The sequence below is a fragment of the Miscanthus floridulus genome, chromosome 6 (genome assembly GCF_019320115.1).
Source record: "Miscanthus floridulus cultivar M001 chromosome 6, ASM1932011v1, whole genome shotgun sequence".
Lineage (NCBI taxonomy): Eukaryota > Viridiplantae > Streptophyta > Magnoliopsida > Poales > Poaceae > Miscanthus > Miscanthus floridulus.
In genome coordinates, this window is record NC_089585.1 from 45,468,567 (window position 1) to 45,485,248 (window position 16,682).

The 16,682-nt window shown below is 41.9% G+C and overlaps 2 protein-coding genes across 8 annotated transcripts; both read left to right on the plus strand.

The window, feature by feature from the left end:
• Window positions 1–2,661: 2,661 nt before the first annotated feature.
• LOC136455992 (serine/arginine-rich splicing factor SR30-like) lies at window positions 2,662–8,233 on the plus strand. Of its 6 annotated transcripts, none has more exons than XR_010759314.1 (15): window positions 2,694–2,852; window positions 3,645–3,737; window positions 4,434–4,499; window positions 4,691–4,765; window positions 4,859–4,964; window positions 5,045–5,091; window positions 5,158–5,215; window positions 5,410–5,459; window positions 5,641–5,697; window positions 5,802–5,890; window positions 5,964–5,999; window positions 6,798–6,982; window positions 7,491–7,524; window positions 7,602–7,652; window positions 7,732–8,233. XR_010759314.1 is itself a non-coding variant. In XM_066455743.1 (15 exons), the coding sequence occupies exons 2-15, from the start codon at window positions 3,564–3,566 to the stop codon at window positions 7,744–7,746; spliced, it is 780 nt and encodes a 259-aa protein (XP_066311840.1). In that variant the 5' UTR covers window positions 2,695–2,852; window positions 3,487–3,563; the 3' UTR covers window positions 7,747–8,233. The 6 variants fall into 6 exon arrangements, 3 of the variants coding, with proteins under 3 accessions (XP_066311841.1, XP_066311839.1, XP_066311840.1); XR_010759313.1 differs by having other exon boundaries at window positions 6,798–6,972; XM_066455743.1 differs by lacking the exon at window positions 6,798–6,982 and adding an exon at window positions 3,487–3,566 and having other exon boundaries at window positions 2,695–2,852.
• Window positions 8,234–13,023: 4,790 nt separating this feature from the next.
• On the plus strand, window positions 13,024–14,773 carry LOC136458201 (protein DELETION OF SUV3 SUPPRESSOR 1(I)-like). Of its 2 annotated transcripts, none has more exons than XM_066458182.1 (3): window positions 13,024–13,195; window positions 13,293–13,395; window positions 14,467–14,773. In XM_066458182.1, the coding sequence occupies exons 2-3, from the start codon at window positions 13,302–13,304 to the stop codon at window positions 14,595–14,597; spliced, it is 225 nt and encodes a 74-aa protein (XP_066314279.1). In that variant the 5' UTR covers window positions 13,024–13,195; window positions 13,293–13,301; the 3' UTR covers window positions 14,598–14,773. The 2 variants fall into 2 exon arrangements, with proteins under 2 accessions (XP_066314279.1, XP_066314278.1); XM_066458181.1 differs by having other exon boundaries at window positions 13,025–13,195; window positions 13,288–13,395.
• The last annotated feature ends 1,909 nt before the right edge of the window (window positions 14,774–16,682 follow it).

Genomic DNA, 16,682 nt, shown 5'->3' on the forward strand with positions numbered 1-16,682 from the left:
CAGGTGCACGCCCAGGACCCAGCTGATGTTGTGACTAGCCATCCGAAGCCTAGTGTGGATGTCGAGACACGCAAAAGGCCCCTACCTAGCGTGCCAACTATCGGTGTTTCAAGTTACCACCAACGAGTAAATTTCTAGTATTGTGCGTCTAGCTCGGATAGTATGCTTAGAGGACACGAGGTTTATACTGGCTCGGGCAGAATGTCCCTATGCCCAGTTCATCGCTACTGCTCGTGTTACTAGCACTAAAAGTTTGTAGTAGAGGTTACAAATGGACGACAGAGGGACAGGTCCCAAGTCTCTGGTGGAAAGAGTAAACGGGTGCCGAGAGCTCGGTTGCTGCTCAGCCGTGTGCTTGTGTTGTGTTCTGATCGGTTCGAGGTTTGATGGATTCATGATGGTTCGATCGAGTCTGGCCTCAATTGATCGATCGATCCCTTCGTGGGGCGCCCTGCTTTTCCTTTTATAGGCTAAGGGAAAGCACGGGTTACAACGGAGAGAAAGAGAAGAATGAGAGAGAGCCAAAGGCCTTCAGGATGGCTAGGTCCTTCTTATCCATCATGTGGGTCCCACCGATCCTATAGATGTCAACAGGGATGGCTCCACGTCGTGGCCCTATTCGTCACTGGCGCTATGCGCAGGCATCGTCTGCTAGTCATGGCGCTCCACTCCGTCCTGGCAGATGTCATGGTGAACTGACGCGTATGTTAGTGTTTGTACGAGGGTTAGACAGAACAGCACCGATACGCCCAATGTTGTTCCTGATGTGAATCCTCGGGTATGGCCCGTCGTGGCCGTGGGCTACATCGGGACATGTCGGTCTCCTCCCTGATGTCAGAGCTTTGACCCAGGCCCATACACTTGGACCTGAAGTGGTTGACGGTGGCATGGGTCTCTGTCGGGCGAGACGGAGTCCGCGGCCTCAGGGTCGAGCGAGGTGGAGCGCAATCCCAAGGGTCAGGCGAGATAGAGCTCGTGGCTTTGGGGTCAGGTGAGGCGGAGCTCAAACCCAAGGGTCGAGCGAGGCAGAGCCTGCGGCCTTAGAGTCGGGCGAGGCGGAGCCCTCCTCTAGAGGCCGGGCGAGGCGGAGCCCGTGGCCTTGGGATTGGGCGAGGCTAAGCCCTCTCCCAAAGGCCGGGCGAGGTGGAGCACAAACCCAAGGGTCGAGCAAGGCAGAGCGCAAACCCAAGTGTTGTGCGAGGCGGAGACCGTAGCCTTGGGGTCAGATGAGACAGAGCCCTCCCCCAAGGGTCGGGGCGAGGCGGAGTGCAAACCCAAGGGTCAAGCGAGGCAGAGCGTAAACCCAAGGGTCGAGCGAGACGGAGCCCACGGTCTTGGGGTCGGGCGAGACGGAGCATGCACGCCTAGGGGTCGGTTGGAGCCGTAGTCACGCTCTTGATTGTTCGGATGAATTAATGTTGATGAGCATTAGCCCCTCCTCTTCGAATACCCTAGTATAGGTCCCTGATAGTGTTCCTTGCAATAAACTCTTCAAAACAAGACCCCACATGGATATATTTCTATAAATTTTTTAACGAACATTTATCTCATGATAAACCTATATTTAAAGATAATCATCGAACATTACATTAATACTATACGAACATCGCAGAAAATAGCATAGAACATTATATGTATATTTTGGAAACATCATATCTATCATTAAATGTAAAATTTTAAAAATAAAATTAGTGAAGTAATTAATTATAGTCAAATAAAAAGAAAAAAAATACTACCGAATCTCATAAATACATCGTAAAACATCATATTAACACTACACGGACATCGCTAAATATAGCTTAGAACATTATATATATACTACATGAACATCACAAATATTATGAAAATGTAAAATAAAAATAATGAAATTAGTGAAGTAATTAATTAGAGTGAAATAAAATAAAGAAAAAATGCTACCGAACATCACAAAATATATCCTAGAACATGAATATATGCTTACTGAACATCATAAAATACATCATAAAATATCACATTTCTACTCGCGGACATAAAAAATACATGATAGAACATTGCATGTATACCACTTGTCTCTGTAAATAAAAAAATAAAACATAAAATTATAAATAGAAAAAAGAAAATAAAAATAAATGAATGAAAGGAAAAAAAATAAAAGGAAAACATATAATAAAAAATAAAAATAGAAAAAGGAAAAAAATAAAAGACCATCGAAAAATAAAAAATAAAAAAGGAAAGGAAAGAAAAAAAGAAATAGAAGAAAAGAAAGAAAAATAAAAAATAACGATGAAAAGAAAGAAAAATAAAAAAGAATAAAATATGACAAGAATAAAAGAACAAAACAAAACAAAAAAGAAAAATAAATAGTAGAAAGGAAAGAAAAAACAAAGAGGAAAAAAGAAAAAAAAACTGAGGGCGGACTGGGCCGACGCGCGGAAAGCATCGCTGCCTCCCTCGTATGTATTGGCGCGAGGAACCCATCCAACTGGTCGGCAGCGACAGGTTCCGGCCCACGAGGCCACAACACGCCTGCAACGTCGTTGTCCACTGCACAAATCGTGAAGCGCCCCGCAGCCACCAGCATCAGCTAGCCCTCTTCGATAGGATTTATCACTGATGTAACTGATTTATAGAACTAATTTATTATAAAAGAAAATTATTATTTACGGACTGAAATTCTGGCAAATAATAAGAAGCGAACTGGCTCCTGTCGCATTTTCTAGTATTCAACCACGCGGCGTCGCCTCCCGAATCCCGAACCTTCTGGAGGTCGAGGCCCCTCTCCCTCTCTCCCCCCGCTCCAGGAGGTCCGCACGACTAATCCGCACACGCCCCACTGGCTTTTCTTCCCTGTTTGCTCCGATTTTGTTTCGATGGTAATCGCCGCCCGTTCCTCTCGTCGTCTCGTCCCTACCTTTCCTTTGATTTGCTAGTAAAAATCTCTCTTTTTGTTGCCGTTCAGTTCGTTGCGGGAGTACTTGAGTAGACCCGTGACAATCCACCCTTGCATGGTTCGATTAGGTTTTTGATCATCTTTTCCAGCTGCCATTCTGCCTAAATTGTTTAACCGAACCTCCTCCGGGGCGCTCTTTGCTAAAGTTCGCCACGGCGCCCCATGTGGCCATGTTAGTGTGTTGTAAGGGTGGAGCTGCAATGATACTGAAACCATAGAAGCCTTTGCATGATTGAACACGGTACAAGATTAACGGTTTAAACACACGGTACAGTGCCTTTTGAAATAAGAGTAATAAATAAATAAAAAAAGGAGTGTTCAATTCAAAAAAGAAACAAAAAGGGAGATAGAGAACATGTTATAGACTTATAGTGCTCCTTTGTTACATTTTCCGATGAAGCATCATTTCTTTCTTGGTCAAGGATGCTGCTACTTCATTTTCATTTATTTAATAATGCTCAGCATATAGTTATGGCCACCATGTTCTTCCTGTTGTTTAGACTTTCGACTACGATGTTTTTAAATAAAATTCTGTATCTTGATATTACCAGTCTCAGAAAATTGGTGTAGGGTTTTAGGTAAAAGGACACATTCGTGGAGAACTATATTCTTTTGTGACCCTACTATCTTTTGCATGGTAAAATTTCATTGTGGTTTGCCCCAACATTTTTCCCATTTATGAGACAATGACGTACTTACCTGTGTTGGACTGCAGAAAACAATGAGCAGACGCAACAGCCGTACCATCTATGTAGGCAACCTCCCTGGGGACATCCGTGAGAGGGAGGTTGAGGATCTCTTCTACAAGGTGGGTTGCAATTGTTTTACATGTATACCTTTGTCTGACTTTTCATTTTGCAAGCAAGTGTTAGATTGGTCAGGGCATATGCTAATTCCTGCCCAGTCAATAACATTTTCTGTCCCAGCAAGACAGCAATTTCAATATCCTATTAATGTGAGAATGTAGTATGGAGCTGAATGTTTACATTTTTTTTATTTACGACATTAACTACTTCTTCTGATTCCAAAATATAAGTCCATCTAGTATTCTCTTAGATCACCAAATATAGGTCCGTCACAACTTTGTGACATCTTTTACTCTCATTCTTCCATGTCTACACCTGCTTAAAGGCGCCTAATCAATGCAGTACACGTGTTATCTACATTAACTGTAGCACAATTGGTGGCAACAGGGTCATTGTACTCCTTACCTTAATCTTGTGCCAAAGTCCAAATGGACTATCAGAGGGAGTAGTGTATATTATCTGAAATTTGGTTGGGGGTTGCACAAGAATTTTGTTTGAGTTCAGTACGTGTTTTTTATTGAGTTATGTCAACTAAAGAAACGTCATATATGTAGTTCTCTTTGTCTGAAGTAAACAATATTACCTGTTTTACAATGATGCCCTGATACCTTCTATTTTGTCTCTGCATCACCTGTGCTTTTATTGAACCGTTATGACAATGCCATGACTTTTTTCCCCTCCAATGTATAATTGTGCAGTATGGCCGTATTTTGGATATCGACTTGAAAATACCTCCAAGACCTCCTGGATACGCTTTCGTTGAGGTGAGGATATTTTGCTATGGTCTGATTCTGTAAGAATAGTATTCTTTTAAATACGTACAACTGCTCTATTACTCTGCTCAGTTTTAAACCTATTTAGATCATACTTGAACCATTCAAATCAAACTGACTGATATAATTTGTTTTGATGTCACCAAACATTTGGTGCTAACAAAAAAATGATGCTTTTATAGTTTGAGGATCCACGTGATGCTGATGATGCAATTTATGGCCGTGATGGGTATAACTTTGATGGCTACAGGTTGCGGGTATGTATAACAAGCTTTTATTTAATGATTCTCCTAGAAGAGAGGACTGGTTTGGGTTTTCTTGCATTTACTGAAAATGCATTTTCTACTCAGGTTGAATTAGCTCATGGTGGCAGAGGTCAGCCTTATTCTTATGATCGTTCAAGCAGCTATAGCAGTGCACGCCGTGGAGGTGTTTCTAGGCGCTCTGATTTCCGTGGTTGGTACTTTTGTCATATGAGAAAGTTTCCTTATAGGTCCTTACACAGACTCTCAAGTTTGATTTCCTGAATCGTGCAGTTATGGTCACTGGTTTACCTTCATCGGCATCGTGGCAAGATCTGAAGGTAATTTCTTTATAATTCACTTCTTCCAGGACTTCTGCTGGAAAGAACTCATTTACTACATTTCAGGACCACATGGGGCGCGCCGGTGATGTCTGTTTCTCTGATGTATACCGTGAGGCCGGAGGTTAGTTGTTTGAGCACTCTTGAACACATTTTCTGCTATTTCATTGCAGCATATGGTTGTAAACGTAATCCCTGATTTTGTAACCATGTTTCCTAACTTATTGCTTCACTGCCCCTTTGAAGTATGAAATATTCAGGCTTTATCCTCAATTTCTACATACTGATGATATCTGCTCCTTCTTTCTTGTGCTGCAGAAACTATTGGAATTGTGGATTATACAAATTATGACGATATGAAATATGCGGTGGGTTTATCATGTCGTTTACTCATTTCTTTTAATGTGAACTTAAAACCATTTTCTCTCATCTGTTACTGTTTCAGAGGTTCTGTTTTACTGTTGAAGAAAGTGCTCTAATTAAATGTCTGTTCTTTCCTGTTTCATGTGTCATGATTTTACTCATGCATTTTCCTCTTGCCATCGTTAGATTAGGAAGCTTGATGACTCACAGTTCAGGAATGCATTTTCAAGGGCGTATATCAGGGTATGTATTCTCATGTTTACCCCAGTTTAGTTTTGGAAATTGTTACAATGCCTTAGATCATGTCTATTTGATTATGAATTATGTTGATTCTTGTTCTATTATAGGTGAGGGAGTATGATGCTAGATCACGAAGCAGAAGCCGTAGCCGCTCGTACTCTAGAAGCCCCAGTTACAGCAGGAGCAGGAGTCCAAAGTATGTATACATGCTGACAAATTTGATAGCCAAGTCTTATGGCAGCACTAATAATTTGTTGTTACTTACTTAGATCTCTTTTTCGGTCACCTTCACCTGTGGATGAAAGGTATGTGAATCTATGTCAATAAGAAATGTACATTTGCGAAACTGACAACAACAACAACAACAACAAAGCCTTTAAGTCCCAAACAAGTTGGGGTAGGTTAGAGTTGAAACCCAGCAGAAGCAATCAAGGTTCAGGCACGTGAATAGCTGTTTTTTTTTTTTTTTTTCTTTTTTTTTTTTTTTTTTCTTGATGTTTTCAAGCACTCCTATATAAGGCTAAGTTACCAGAAGCATGCCAAATTGAGAGGGTATAGAAAGAGGTGTTACCAGAATTTTACCTTCTTTCAAAACAATAGTTTTGTCACCTTTTTCCTGCCGTACCAGTCATCTCCATAGCATGGCAGAACCTCTTTGTTTCTTTTTCCTCATGGAAAAGCTTCAGTCCTCTCCTTATTAATCAACTTCATACATCATTAGCCCACAGCTCTCTTTTTCTGAGTTTAACAACAAATTTGTCCTGCTTTATATTTTAAAAGTAGAAAAAGACTCTACAGATAAAATTCACATATATTTGCCTCAGATTTTAATAATGATAAAAACATATTTCAAAAGAAAAATATTTTTCTGTTTATTGTTAAAGCAAGAAGAAACAAAGTTTGGTGCCAGAATTTTAACTTGATATACTTTGGAACGCCTCCTGAAATCACCTGTGATATGTTTTTTTGGTGTACCGATTTCTTTTAAATTAGCATAACTTTTGTGATGTACTGATTTCTCTTTAAATTAGTTTGACTTGAATTTGCTCTGTGGTTCAATGATTAAACATACAGAGCTTGCTGGCTAACCTCCACTGTTCAAGGTTTGCTTTTGTTTTTCCTAGATTTGGCCATGCGGCGATCTGGGGACTGCATTGATATAATATTGGATGTTAGAATCGGAGTGGATGGTTTGGTACTTTGGATAGTAGAGCTGGATTGTGATGCATGTATGACAAGTGGGCTACGACCAGTCCTAGGAGCAAGATAGGACTGACAGTAAGAAAATGTGAAGTGAATCTTGTGGTGTTATTAAAACAAATGTCTACTATTAAGATCAATGACTCCATATAAATGAACCTTAATTTATAAGTTTGCGTTTTTGTTTGACTAATGCTGCCATCTTAGTAAAAATTCCTATGGTGCCTTTTGCATTATGGCTCTCTGTAGCCATTTCCTTGTCAAGGTTCGCACTAGCCAAAGAAGTTGACATTAACAACAATTCAATATACACCTTGCTTTGTTTGCTTATTTGCATTCCAGTTATGGCCTAATTACCTGATAGGCTGAAAAACTACATTACTTTTCTGGGAGTATTAAGCATATATTGAACACCAAAATGTGTACTTGCATTGCAGCTTCCCTCCTGTTTCAGTTCATTCATATGATGTGGAACGTTACCTCTTTATGCACATCTCAAGTTGCCAGTTTAGTTTTGATCGCAATTTTATATTACAGATTAGAGTGCTACTAACGCATCCTTAAGTAATGGAATTTGTTTCTGGTACCTTTTGCAGATCGCTATCAAGATCTCGATCCCCAGTTTCTTCTGTAAGTATCCCAAGCTCATTATAACCGAGCTTGCCATAATTGTCTTGTTCAATGCAATTGATTTAACTCTTTTGCAGCCTTCTCATGCAAGATCTGCGAGCAGAAGCACATCCCGTTCTCAGTCCCCTGTAATTGCAAGCTTCCAAAACAATCACTTATTATGTTGCTAGGAACTTTCATGCTTATTTAGTATGTTCTTGCTGGCAGGTAAGATCCGATTGAACTTGGGAGCCCTTGAAGCAGTGAGCAACTCCAGGGAGAAGAAAGGAACTTGAGAACATGCCGTGCCATCACAATGGTCCGAGTGATTATGTGGTTGCCACTGCTCCCCCACATTTGGGAGGTCTCCTCTTATTTAGACGGAGCATTTAATAATTACTACATTATATTGCTCAAGAGAGACTTATTATGCGTAGCATACCAGTGTAGACTGAACTTGTCTGTCCTCGTGTTCTTGGCTCCTGGAACTCCGGTTTTATCAATTTTTTACAAGACTCTGGTTTTATCATTGTATCCATAGTAAAACCTATAGATGTAGTAGGGGTATGCCGTATGCGTCTATGTTCCAGTGGTCGCATGTAAACCTAGATGCATGTACGCAGAGCTGTTTGGTTCCATGGTGTGTTGTTACAATGTTCCAAATTTGAGATTCGTTAGGAACATGTAGCATCGTTGTGCAATTTCGATCAGATTTGGCTGAATTCTGGTAGTTTTGTTCCTTGCCCTATTGAGCCGAAGTGGGTGTGCAACGAGTTTGCTGACAGAGCGCCGACTCAGTATCCTTTTGAATTTGGAATTAGGTTTATCATTATTCGATCATTATGTACGCATAGGTTATAGGATGCGTGATTAAAGTACATTTGAGCGATGCCGGACTTGTCTGACACCGAGGTGTTTTTTTTTAAGAGAAGCCGGCAGGTTAAATTGCCGGTGCTATGTATTAATAAAGGAGGAGTATACAAGTACAAAAACAAAAACAACACACTGTACAACATCACAACCGAAAACCAACACACAACTCTAGCAATGGCATGACAAACCACCACAATCAAAGCTGTCCCGCAAAACCAAAGGCCACCCTGCCTATTGCAGCAACATCCACCAAGGGGTTCACTAAGTGATGCCTCCATGGAGGAAACGACATCCGCAGACGCCGACAAAGTCAACCGGAATACCGGCACGGGTTTTTCAACTAGGAAACGAACCCCAGGGTAGAGGTGGGAATGGGATGAGGGCACATGACAATGCCTCCATCGAGGTCCACGACACCCACAGGTGTTGTCATTGTCAGCATCAGCATAGCCGAGCAAGGATTTCTCCAGATGTTGCAGCCTCATCGACCGAGTCACGGCAAGCGTGATTTGACAATGTGGTGCCAGCCTCACAGCCACTGCCATCTCACCAAGCACCAAAATATCTCGGTTCACCACACCATGTTGCTGCATGAGCCAAGACAGTCTCGTGACGCCACACATAAGACGTCGAAGCACCGTTCCCGTGTTCTTGTCCGCCGAGAGTTGCCTTCTGCAAGTTGTCGCAGACACAAACAACCGGCCACTGGCATGCGTGGCCAGCCATTGTTGACGCTAGTTAAAGATAACTGCAGCCAACCTAAAATCGCCAACCCCAGCAAAACGCCTCGTGAAGGTGCCAGACGGCCCCAACATGTGTGCGTCGAAGACGCCACCATCGAACTTCCATCCAACTCCAAGATTGGTCGTTGTCAATGCCATCACCACGAAGACGCCGCACTGGACTTGTAGATTGCAAACATGTGGCCATTGGTGCTAGCGCCGTCAACTGACATTGTCCTGCACTGCACTAGCAGCTACCAAGTAGGTCTAGGTGCCACAATCCGCTGCTAGCAACCAAGCTGCCATATCTGCAGCAAGTCGCCACCGTCCCCGAAGCCGACGCTGGCCTCCGTCTCCAACACCGGCGCCGCACGCCGCTGCCACCACAGAAGCACTGGATCTGGCCCTAGGAGTGTCGGATTAGGCCGGCAGGGCGCCGCTGTCGCCGCCCTCCACGCCCGCTGTCACCTGTAGCCCCACCGGATCCGGCCGGGAGAGAACTGGATCCGCCCACCGTAGCTCCACCACCGTCCCTGGGGCCGCTGGAGCGTCGGAGCAGCGCCCCTGCCGCTCTGGGAGCCCGCAGCCTCGCTCCACTGCGCCGATGCCGCGCTACTCTGCCAAATCCCGCAACGTCGTCGGAGAAAGGCCCCGCCGCCGCCCTCCTTATGGCCACCTGGGTCCAGCCGCCTACTCCGATGGCGGTGTTGACGGTAGTTAACAACCATTATAAACCTTCAAATAACCATGCATAAGGGCATAAATATAATCACCAGCAAAGGTCTAGGGGTTTAAACTAATAAATTCCACGAGTTTTGGTGAATTTTTTTTTCAGCAGGGTTTAATCAGAAAACCATCAAGAGGGATTTAAACGTTGAAGAAAAATCAGAATTCCGCCGCGAAACCAACTCCAGAAGGTTACAAAAGATTCGAGAGGACTCCACGCTGAAGCGGAGGCCGAGAGACTACCAAGTGGGGCCGCCTGGCCCCACCTGCAGGGCGCCCCCCCAGGGCCCACCTATCAGCCAGCTTCCTAAGTCGGTTTTCCACCGCCTTTGAGGACGCATCTAGGCCGTTGCTTAAGTCGGTTTGATCCAAGGGCTCATGTTGGACCCTCAGGGCTATATAATCCAGCCCCTACCTCCCCCCAGGCATCATAAGTCATCAAGTCATTTGAAGACAGAAACCCTAATCTCCTCAGAGCTCCTCCTCCATAGCATAGCTAGTTAGGATAGATCTAGAGGGAGGCAAGCAGGACTTCGCTTGGATTCCCGATCTTGTCAAGAGTGTGGTTTGATATAAACTTTGTACCCCTCCCTCTTTTGTTTCTCCATTATTTTTATATGCTAGTTACAATTGTTATGACAATACTAGTATTCATATTATTCATGTTCTTCGTTATGATGTTCGTCCTCTAGTTTGATTATATGCTTAGTATAGTTAGAGTATTATCATGTTTATGCACAAGTTCATATAGCGCTCACTCTAGGGATCCATGGGTGGGTGGTCGACATTGTGTAAGCGTGGTGCTTATACGTTGTTTACCTGCGGATACACCCTATATTTTGGGTCATGTGGTAGATCACGGATGCGACACTCCCGTTGAGTCCTTTGTAGTCCACTCTCCGAATATAGGTGCACGTAGGGTCCGATTACGAAGGTAGAACGAGCTCTGCCATCAATCTTCCTTAGTAATATCCCTTCTGTATAGATATGATGATGATCTTAGCAATGATTACTAGGTGTAATTGCACTAATCAAATGTATGCTATGACTTATAATGAAGAATGACTTAGTAATTATTCCTCTAATACTCTACCTGACCATGCTAATGCTATAGAAAGGAGTGCTTTGAGTGATTTATCACTGTCAATACTTATCATTTATACATATCTTATCATATGACTTATCCTTGTTATGAGTAGAGTATTGGCTATGGTTTATTTTTCCTTCAATAGTATAAGTTATCAATACATGTCCATGTTAGACCTTCCCTGTGGTAAAAATATAAATAACGATACCTGGAATACTCTCGGGTAAAATGCTACAATGGTATATTATCTGTGCGCTTGCGGATACTTTGTATTCATAGATTTATATATATTCTCTTTAGTCACTTGCATTAACAAGAACTATTTAGTGTTATTCTAGTAATACTATGTAGTACTAGCACATATCTCTGGTATTATCACTAGGGATGACAACCTAGTAAAGCTAGAATGTACAGGTTTATAAAAATGTGGCTAAGTACTTAAAACAAGTGACACGTTAATAAACACCAACAGGCGGCGAGGCAGAGGGCCCCGCGGAAGGGAGCTGGCTGCGAACGGAAGTGCCGCCGCATGAGTCGTCCCTTTGGGAGTGACGCGGGGGCCTACGAGCGAGCCCTGTATTTGTTTTATCCCCGCCCCCGAGGTGTTGCTGCTATGGGTGAGGTTGTTTCGACCTTTGTGCATGCCGCAGATGGCAGCTTGTGATGCTGCGCATCTTCGAAGCCTAGGCCTGCTCCTCGTTCCTACCTTGCCTCCAGGGCGCGCTCGGCGCGGAGCTCGGGGGTGAGGGAGCTCCTGGCGCGCTCGGCCTCAGCGTCCATGGGCAAGGAGCGAGGAAGAAAGCTGACGCATGGGGCCCACCTGTAAGAGGGGCAAAAGGGTCATTTCATGCTTAGCTGCCGTTTCCCCCAAAACAGACGGTAGTGGCGTGTAAGGGTTGGAAAAGTTGAAGCGGTGGTTAAGAGGGAAGATGAACTTTTTTGTGGCTCACAAGGACTTTTCATAATGGCTCACAGGGAATTGTCTCATTTCGTTTCTCACTACAACTCATACTTTTACGGAACAAACAAGATACTATCTCCATCCCAGAAAAGAACACAGTTCTAGCATAATACATTGTTTTAGTATCTTGAATTTGATCAACTATATATAAAAATATTAATATTTATATAATATAAAAATAAGTATTACAATTTGCCATGAGATATATTTTTATAGTATACCTATTTAGTGTCATAAACATTAGTACTTTTACCTATATATTCGGTCAAACTTTAGATACTTTAACAAAAAAAGCATCTAGAATTGTATTCATTTTGGGATGGTGGTAGTATTTCTAAACTCCCGCTCTATCCTTCCAATTGCCACATGTTTTGTATGGCAACTATCTGAGGAGGGGCATGAAAATTAGTGGTTGGAATTGATGGAGGGATTTAAGGTTGGAATTTGTTTTTTATTCACAACCTCCTGTTTATTTATGGAGGAAAATAAAGAAAGAAAGTTTAAGCGGCAATCTATACCCCCTATTTGATCTGCCTGTTCTGAGTAAGAACATTTGATAAGTCATGATGTAGAGATCTTTCACTACCACCTCTCCGTTTAAAAAAAACGATTAAAAAACTATTACCACCTTTTTTTTCCTAGGAAGCGATTAGTGGAAGTTGGTCCTATATCCGTTGCCCTTTTCAACTAAACTTCCACTCACAAAAAAAAATAAGAATATATCTACACTCCTACAACTTTCATTTGTACCCTCGGTTACCAAGTCAAACGAGGTCTAAGTTAAACATTTATCTATTTTTCTACTGAGCAACTCCAAGAGACTCTCTACATTCTTTCTAATGGTTAGGAATAAATATTTTGATGAAAAAGTACCCTATAATAACTTTTTTAAGTGACTATTCAAATATAGCCCTTCTTTTTCTGGATTTCTCATAAGATACAGAAAAATATTGAAGAGTAGAAAGATATAAAAATGATATTTATTTATTTGAACTAAAAAAACGATTTTTATAGTGGTTCTCCGAATGATAATTTAGAGAGTAATAAGTTATATAAAGGTTCTAAGAAATGCTCTTATATTAGGAGTAATAATACGTTTGAATTACGAATCCTACTAGAGCACGAGCAGTACCGGCCCGGTCCTTTATTATCTTGCGGACCCGTCTTTGTTCTCCCGTCCTCCGAGCCCAGCCCCCCACACGCATCGTGGTTCTTGGTGTCCTTCGCGTGCGTTCTGTCTCTATAACGGCGACGACTATTCGCCCGCCGCCGCTCGCTAGGTTTCCAGGCTCGGGCCCTTCACCGGCGACGAGCACCCACCAGGCACGCTCATCCCATCTCTTCCGTTCCTGCTGTGCGAAACCGAGCACCGAAACCCTAACTATTTGTACCCGTATCTGACCTGATCCAATTAGTGTAGCGAGTCCCGATGGCGGAACCAGCGAAGCCCGAGGTGACGGAGGAAGCTAAGATGGACCTGCTCGAGGACGACGACGAGTTCGAGGAGTTTGAGATCGATCAAGGTATGGTTCCTCGTCCAATCCCCGTTTCTTCCTGGTCATCTGCTAGGTGGCGCCGTTGTCAAGATCTGGCTAGGGTTCGTGACATATTAGCTCAGGTGTTTTTGTGTCACATACACATAGGGGTGTGAAACTATTATCTGTTACTATCACTTCTGCGATATACGGTTGTGCCCAAACTATTGTCAGTTACTTGTGCTTCGGTGGTACACGCGCTGGGCATTCAGGTCTTGTTTATCTTGTGGACCTGAGTCTTATCTTTCTGTAAAGTAGCTAACATTTGTAGCTAACCGGCTGCTATAAAATGGATGATTTCAGGAGGGTTTGCTCTTTCTGCACTTGCACTGACAGATGTATGTATAAAAACATTTGCCTGCTGTGCCATGTTATGAAATTCTATCCACAACCTGAGATATTTTGAATTGTGGTTTATTTATCTGTATCAATTACTAGAGTCATTTATCAATCGCTCACCCCAGTCGCAAGCAAACGCCATTTATAGAACAATAATAATGCAGCCTTCAGGAAACTACGACAGTGAGTTTCTGTGGCAACATCGACACAAACTAACAGTTCTTATATCGAGATAGTGTTTTTCTAGATTGATTTGCATCATGTTTTGTGTGTGCAGTCCATAAATGTTCATAGAGGGATTGGTTACTACATGCACGACACGTTACTGCCATGGGTGCATTCAGCCCATTTTTTGTGCTTAAAAATCCCTTACTTTATTTAGACAATCTGTACATGCCTATTTGCTAGACCAAGTTGAAAGATCAAGTCCCAGATCCCTTTATGCTTGCTTTGCATTAGAAGCTTAGAAGACATCACAACATTGATGTTGCATTTTAGTGTTTTGGTGTTGTTTCCTAATTAATCTGTTCACCATGACTCATTTGGATAATCTTGTTTTTTTAGTTTCCTCTTTCTAATACCGTTGTTTCTTTTGGTTGTGTAATGTAATGACCTGTTCAATTCGACAAGATATCAAATTTGTTTATCAAACTATATTACAGACAAAAACAATGCTTGCATTACCTAAGTACCAGTCTGATACTAACTTCTGAATTACAGAATGGGATGACAAGGAAGAAGGCAATGAAGCACTTCAGCAATGGGAGGATGACTGGGATGATGACGATGTCAATGATGACTTCTCGCTGCAGCTGAGGAAAGAGCTGGAGAGCAATGCGTCCAAGAACTAGCTAGCATTTGCATTTTGCAACTGTTATTTGTCCTGGACCTTGGCAAGTTGGCATGTCCACGTTGATGTAGTCGCTGCATATGCTGTCGTTAATGCCTTGATTACTGAAAGATCTATTTTCCAAGTTATATTAACCTGCTTTCATCATCTGATAATAATCCAAATTTGATCGGTCTATATTGAGAAGTCTGCAAGGCACTGTTGTTTTCATATCATCAATCTTTGCCATCCAAACCGTGATCAGAGCGCCCCAGATCACACATAGTCTCTAGGTAAATGAAGATAATTGTGTTGACCCAGCAATGTTGTAATTTGATACTGGTCTTGAAGGGAAATTTTAGTTGCTCCATATGGTTGCCGTGTCAAGTTTACTTCTGAGCAGCTTAAACCAGTAACGTAGAGTACTATCGCTAAACACTACACTTCAGCCAGTAACGTAGAGTACTATTGCTAAACATTTTTTTTGAAGGATCTGTGTAGATAACAATTGAGTGATTCAAGGGCAGCCATTAGTCAATTTTTTTACGCTTATATAGATATAGGTAGTGTGTCTGTGCGTTGCTATGGGACAACTAAACTTTTATACTAAAAACACATAGATCGTACGATAAGATAACAATACTATGAAATTAAATACCAACGTTAAAGTGACATTTGATCCAAAAAGCAAAGTTCATGAAATTAACACGGTCACAAGAGCGCGACGTCGCAGGCTCACAAACTCTACTGTATAGACATTTCCGTGATGCGGCTAAGATAATTACATTGCAACTCCACTAATTACCATACAACCACCTATATAAACTATAAATCTAATATCTTGGGAGTGCAAAGCTTAAAATAATCAAAGCCAACCCTTGCACAGAGACTACCAGATGAAGAGCCAGAGATGATCACAGAAAGCAGAGACAAATGCTATATCCATGATGCCCAGTTGCATTGAAATTTACATTGGCGAGTTTCCAAGAACAAGATCATATACATACAAACGTAAGTAAGAACAAAAACAAACCAAGTCACTAAATGAACCATGCACTTCGGTGTACCAAACTCCATCATCATACTTTATCGAAGTCACAAGCTGGTAAAATGCGATACAAAATAACAACCTAACCGTAGCAGCAACAAGGGAAGATTGTGAACAGTAGGCCACAGTTCTGAATAAAAGCAATGTATTTTTGTACTTCCGAAGGATTTTACAATTTAATTTCTCTACAAATTCGAAATCATAAAGACAATTGTGCATTCAGTTAAGTAGTTCAGTGACCGGCATGTGGTATTTCTATACCCAAATAAAACAGTAAAAGAAATTCTACTTCATTCTCTTCTAACTTCTGTATTAGTAGCAGCAAGTTCGTTCCTCTTTCCTCCTAGATCATGTCTATATTCTCCACTTATATCCATCTCTAGTTGATACGTATTCTTAAACGTAGAGAAATACCCAACTTAGAAAAGTTGAACTTGTTTGTTCTAGACGCAATTTCAACATGGAATCTAGCGGAATCTAGCACTGAGGCTCACACATCTCAATACATGTTTACTCCAAATCAGGTGCCAACACAGTATGAAGACAAATCATTATATATATTCACCTCAATTGAGTCAGATTGTCAATGCTCTGTAATCACTAACTTGAGAAAAAGAAAGCATCTCTTCAGTTCACGACATCCAAATTGTAGATGACATGATAAAATTTATTCTTATAAAAATTATCTAGAAACGGATAGCAAGCAGAGTCATGTATAGATGCAGCTGCTACAGGCTGCAAGAGTTAGTCAAATAAGCATGCATGCTACTAACAGTTCATGCTTCATGATTATTAAATCATAAAGGTTCAGTTGGTTGTGAGGAAAGGCTGTTCATTTCCTTCCTTATGATCTGGTGAGCTCTCCTGAGATTTTGACAACAATGAATACAGCAACGTGCTACTAACGTTAGTCTTGTCACCCAATGGTGCTGGAGAGCCACTATTTTCCATTGAATTAACCCACAAATGCTTGGGAGTCATACGGTAACCATTAGGTTTGAAACAAAAAGTCAAGTTAGTGCTACATGTTGGCCTAGCAAATAATGCCACCCAGCGGCA

Excerpts from the sequence above, each read along its gene's own strand:
- LOC136455992 (XM_066455742.1), top strand. Across the intron at positions 5,092-5,157 it reads CATCGTGGCAAGATCTGAAG|GACCACATGGGGCGCGCCGG; the intron begins GTAATTTCTTTA and ends ACTACATTTCAG. Across the intron at positions 5,698-5,801 it reads TTTCAAGGGCGTATATCAGG|GTGAGGGAGTATGATGCTAG; the intron begins GTATGTATTCTC and ends GTTCTATTATAG.
- LOC136458201 (XM_066458182.1), top strand. The coding sequence starts at position 13,302 with ATGGCGGAACCAGCGAAGCCCGAGGTGACGGAGGAAGCTAAGATGGAC. Across the intron at positions 13,396-14,466 it reads GGAGTTTGAGATCGATCAAG|AATGGGATGACAAGGAAGAA; the intron begins GTATGGTTCCTC and ends TCTGAATTACAG.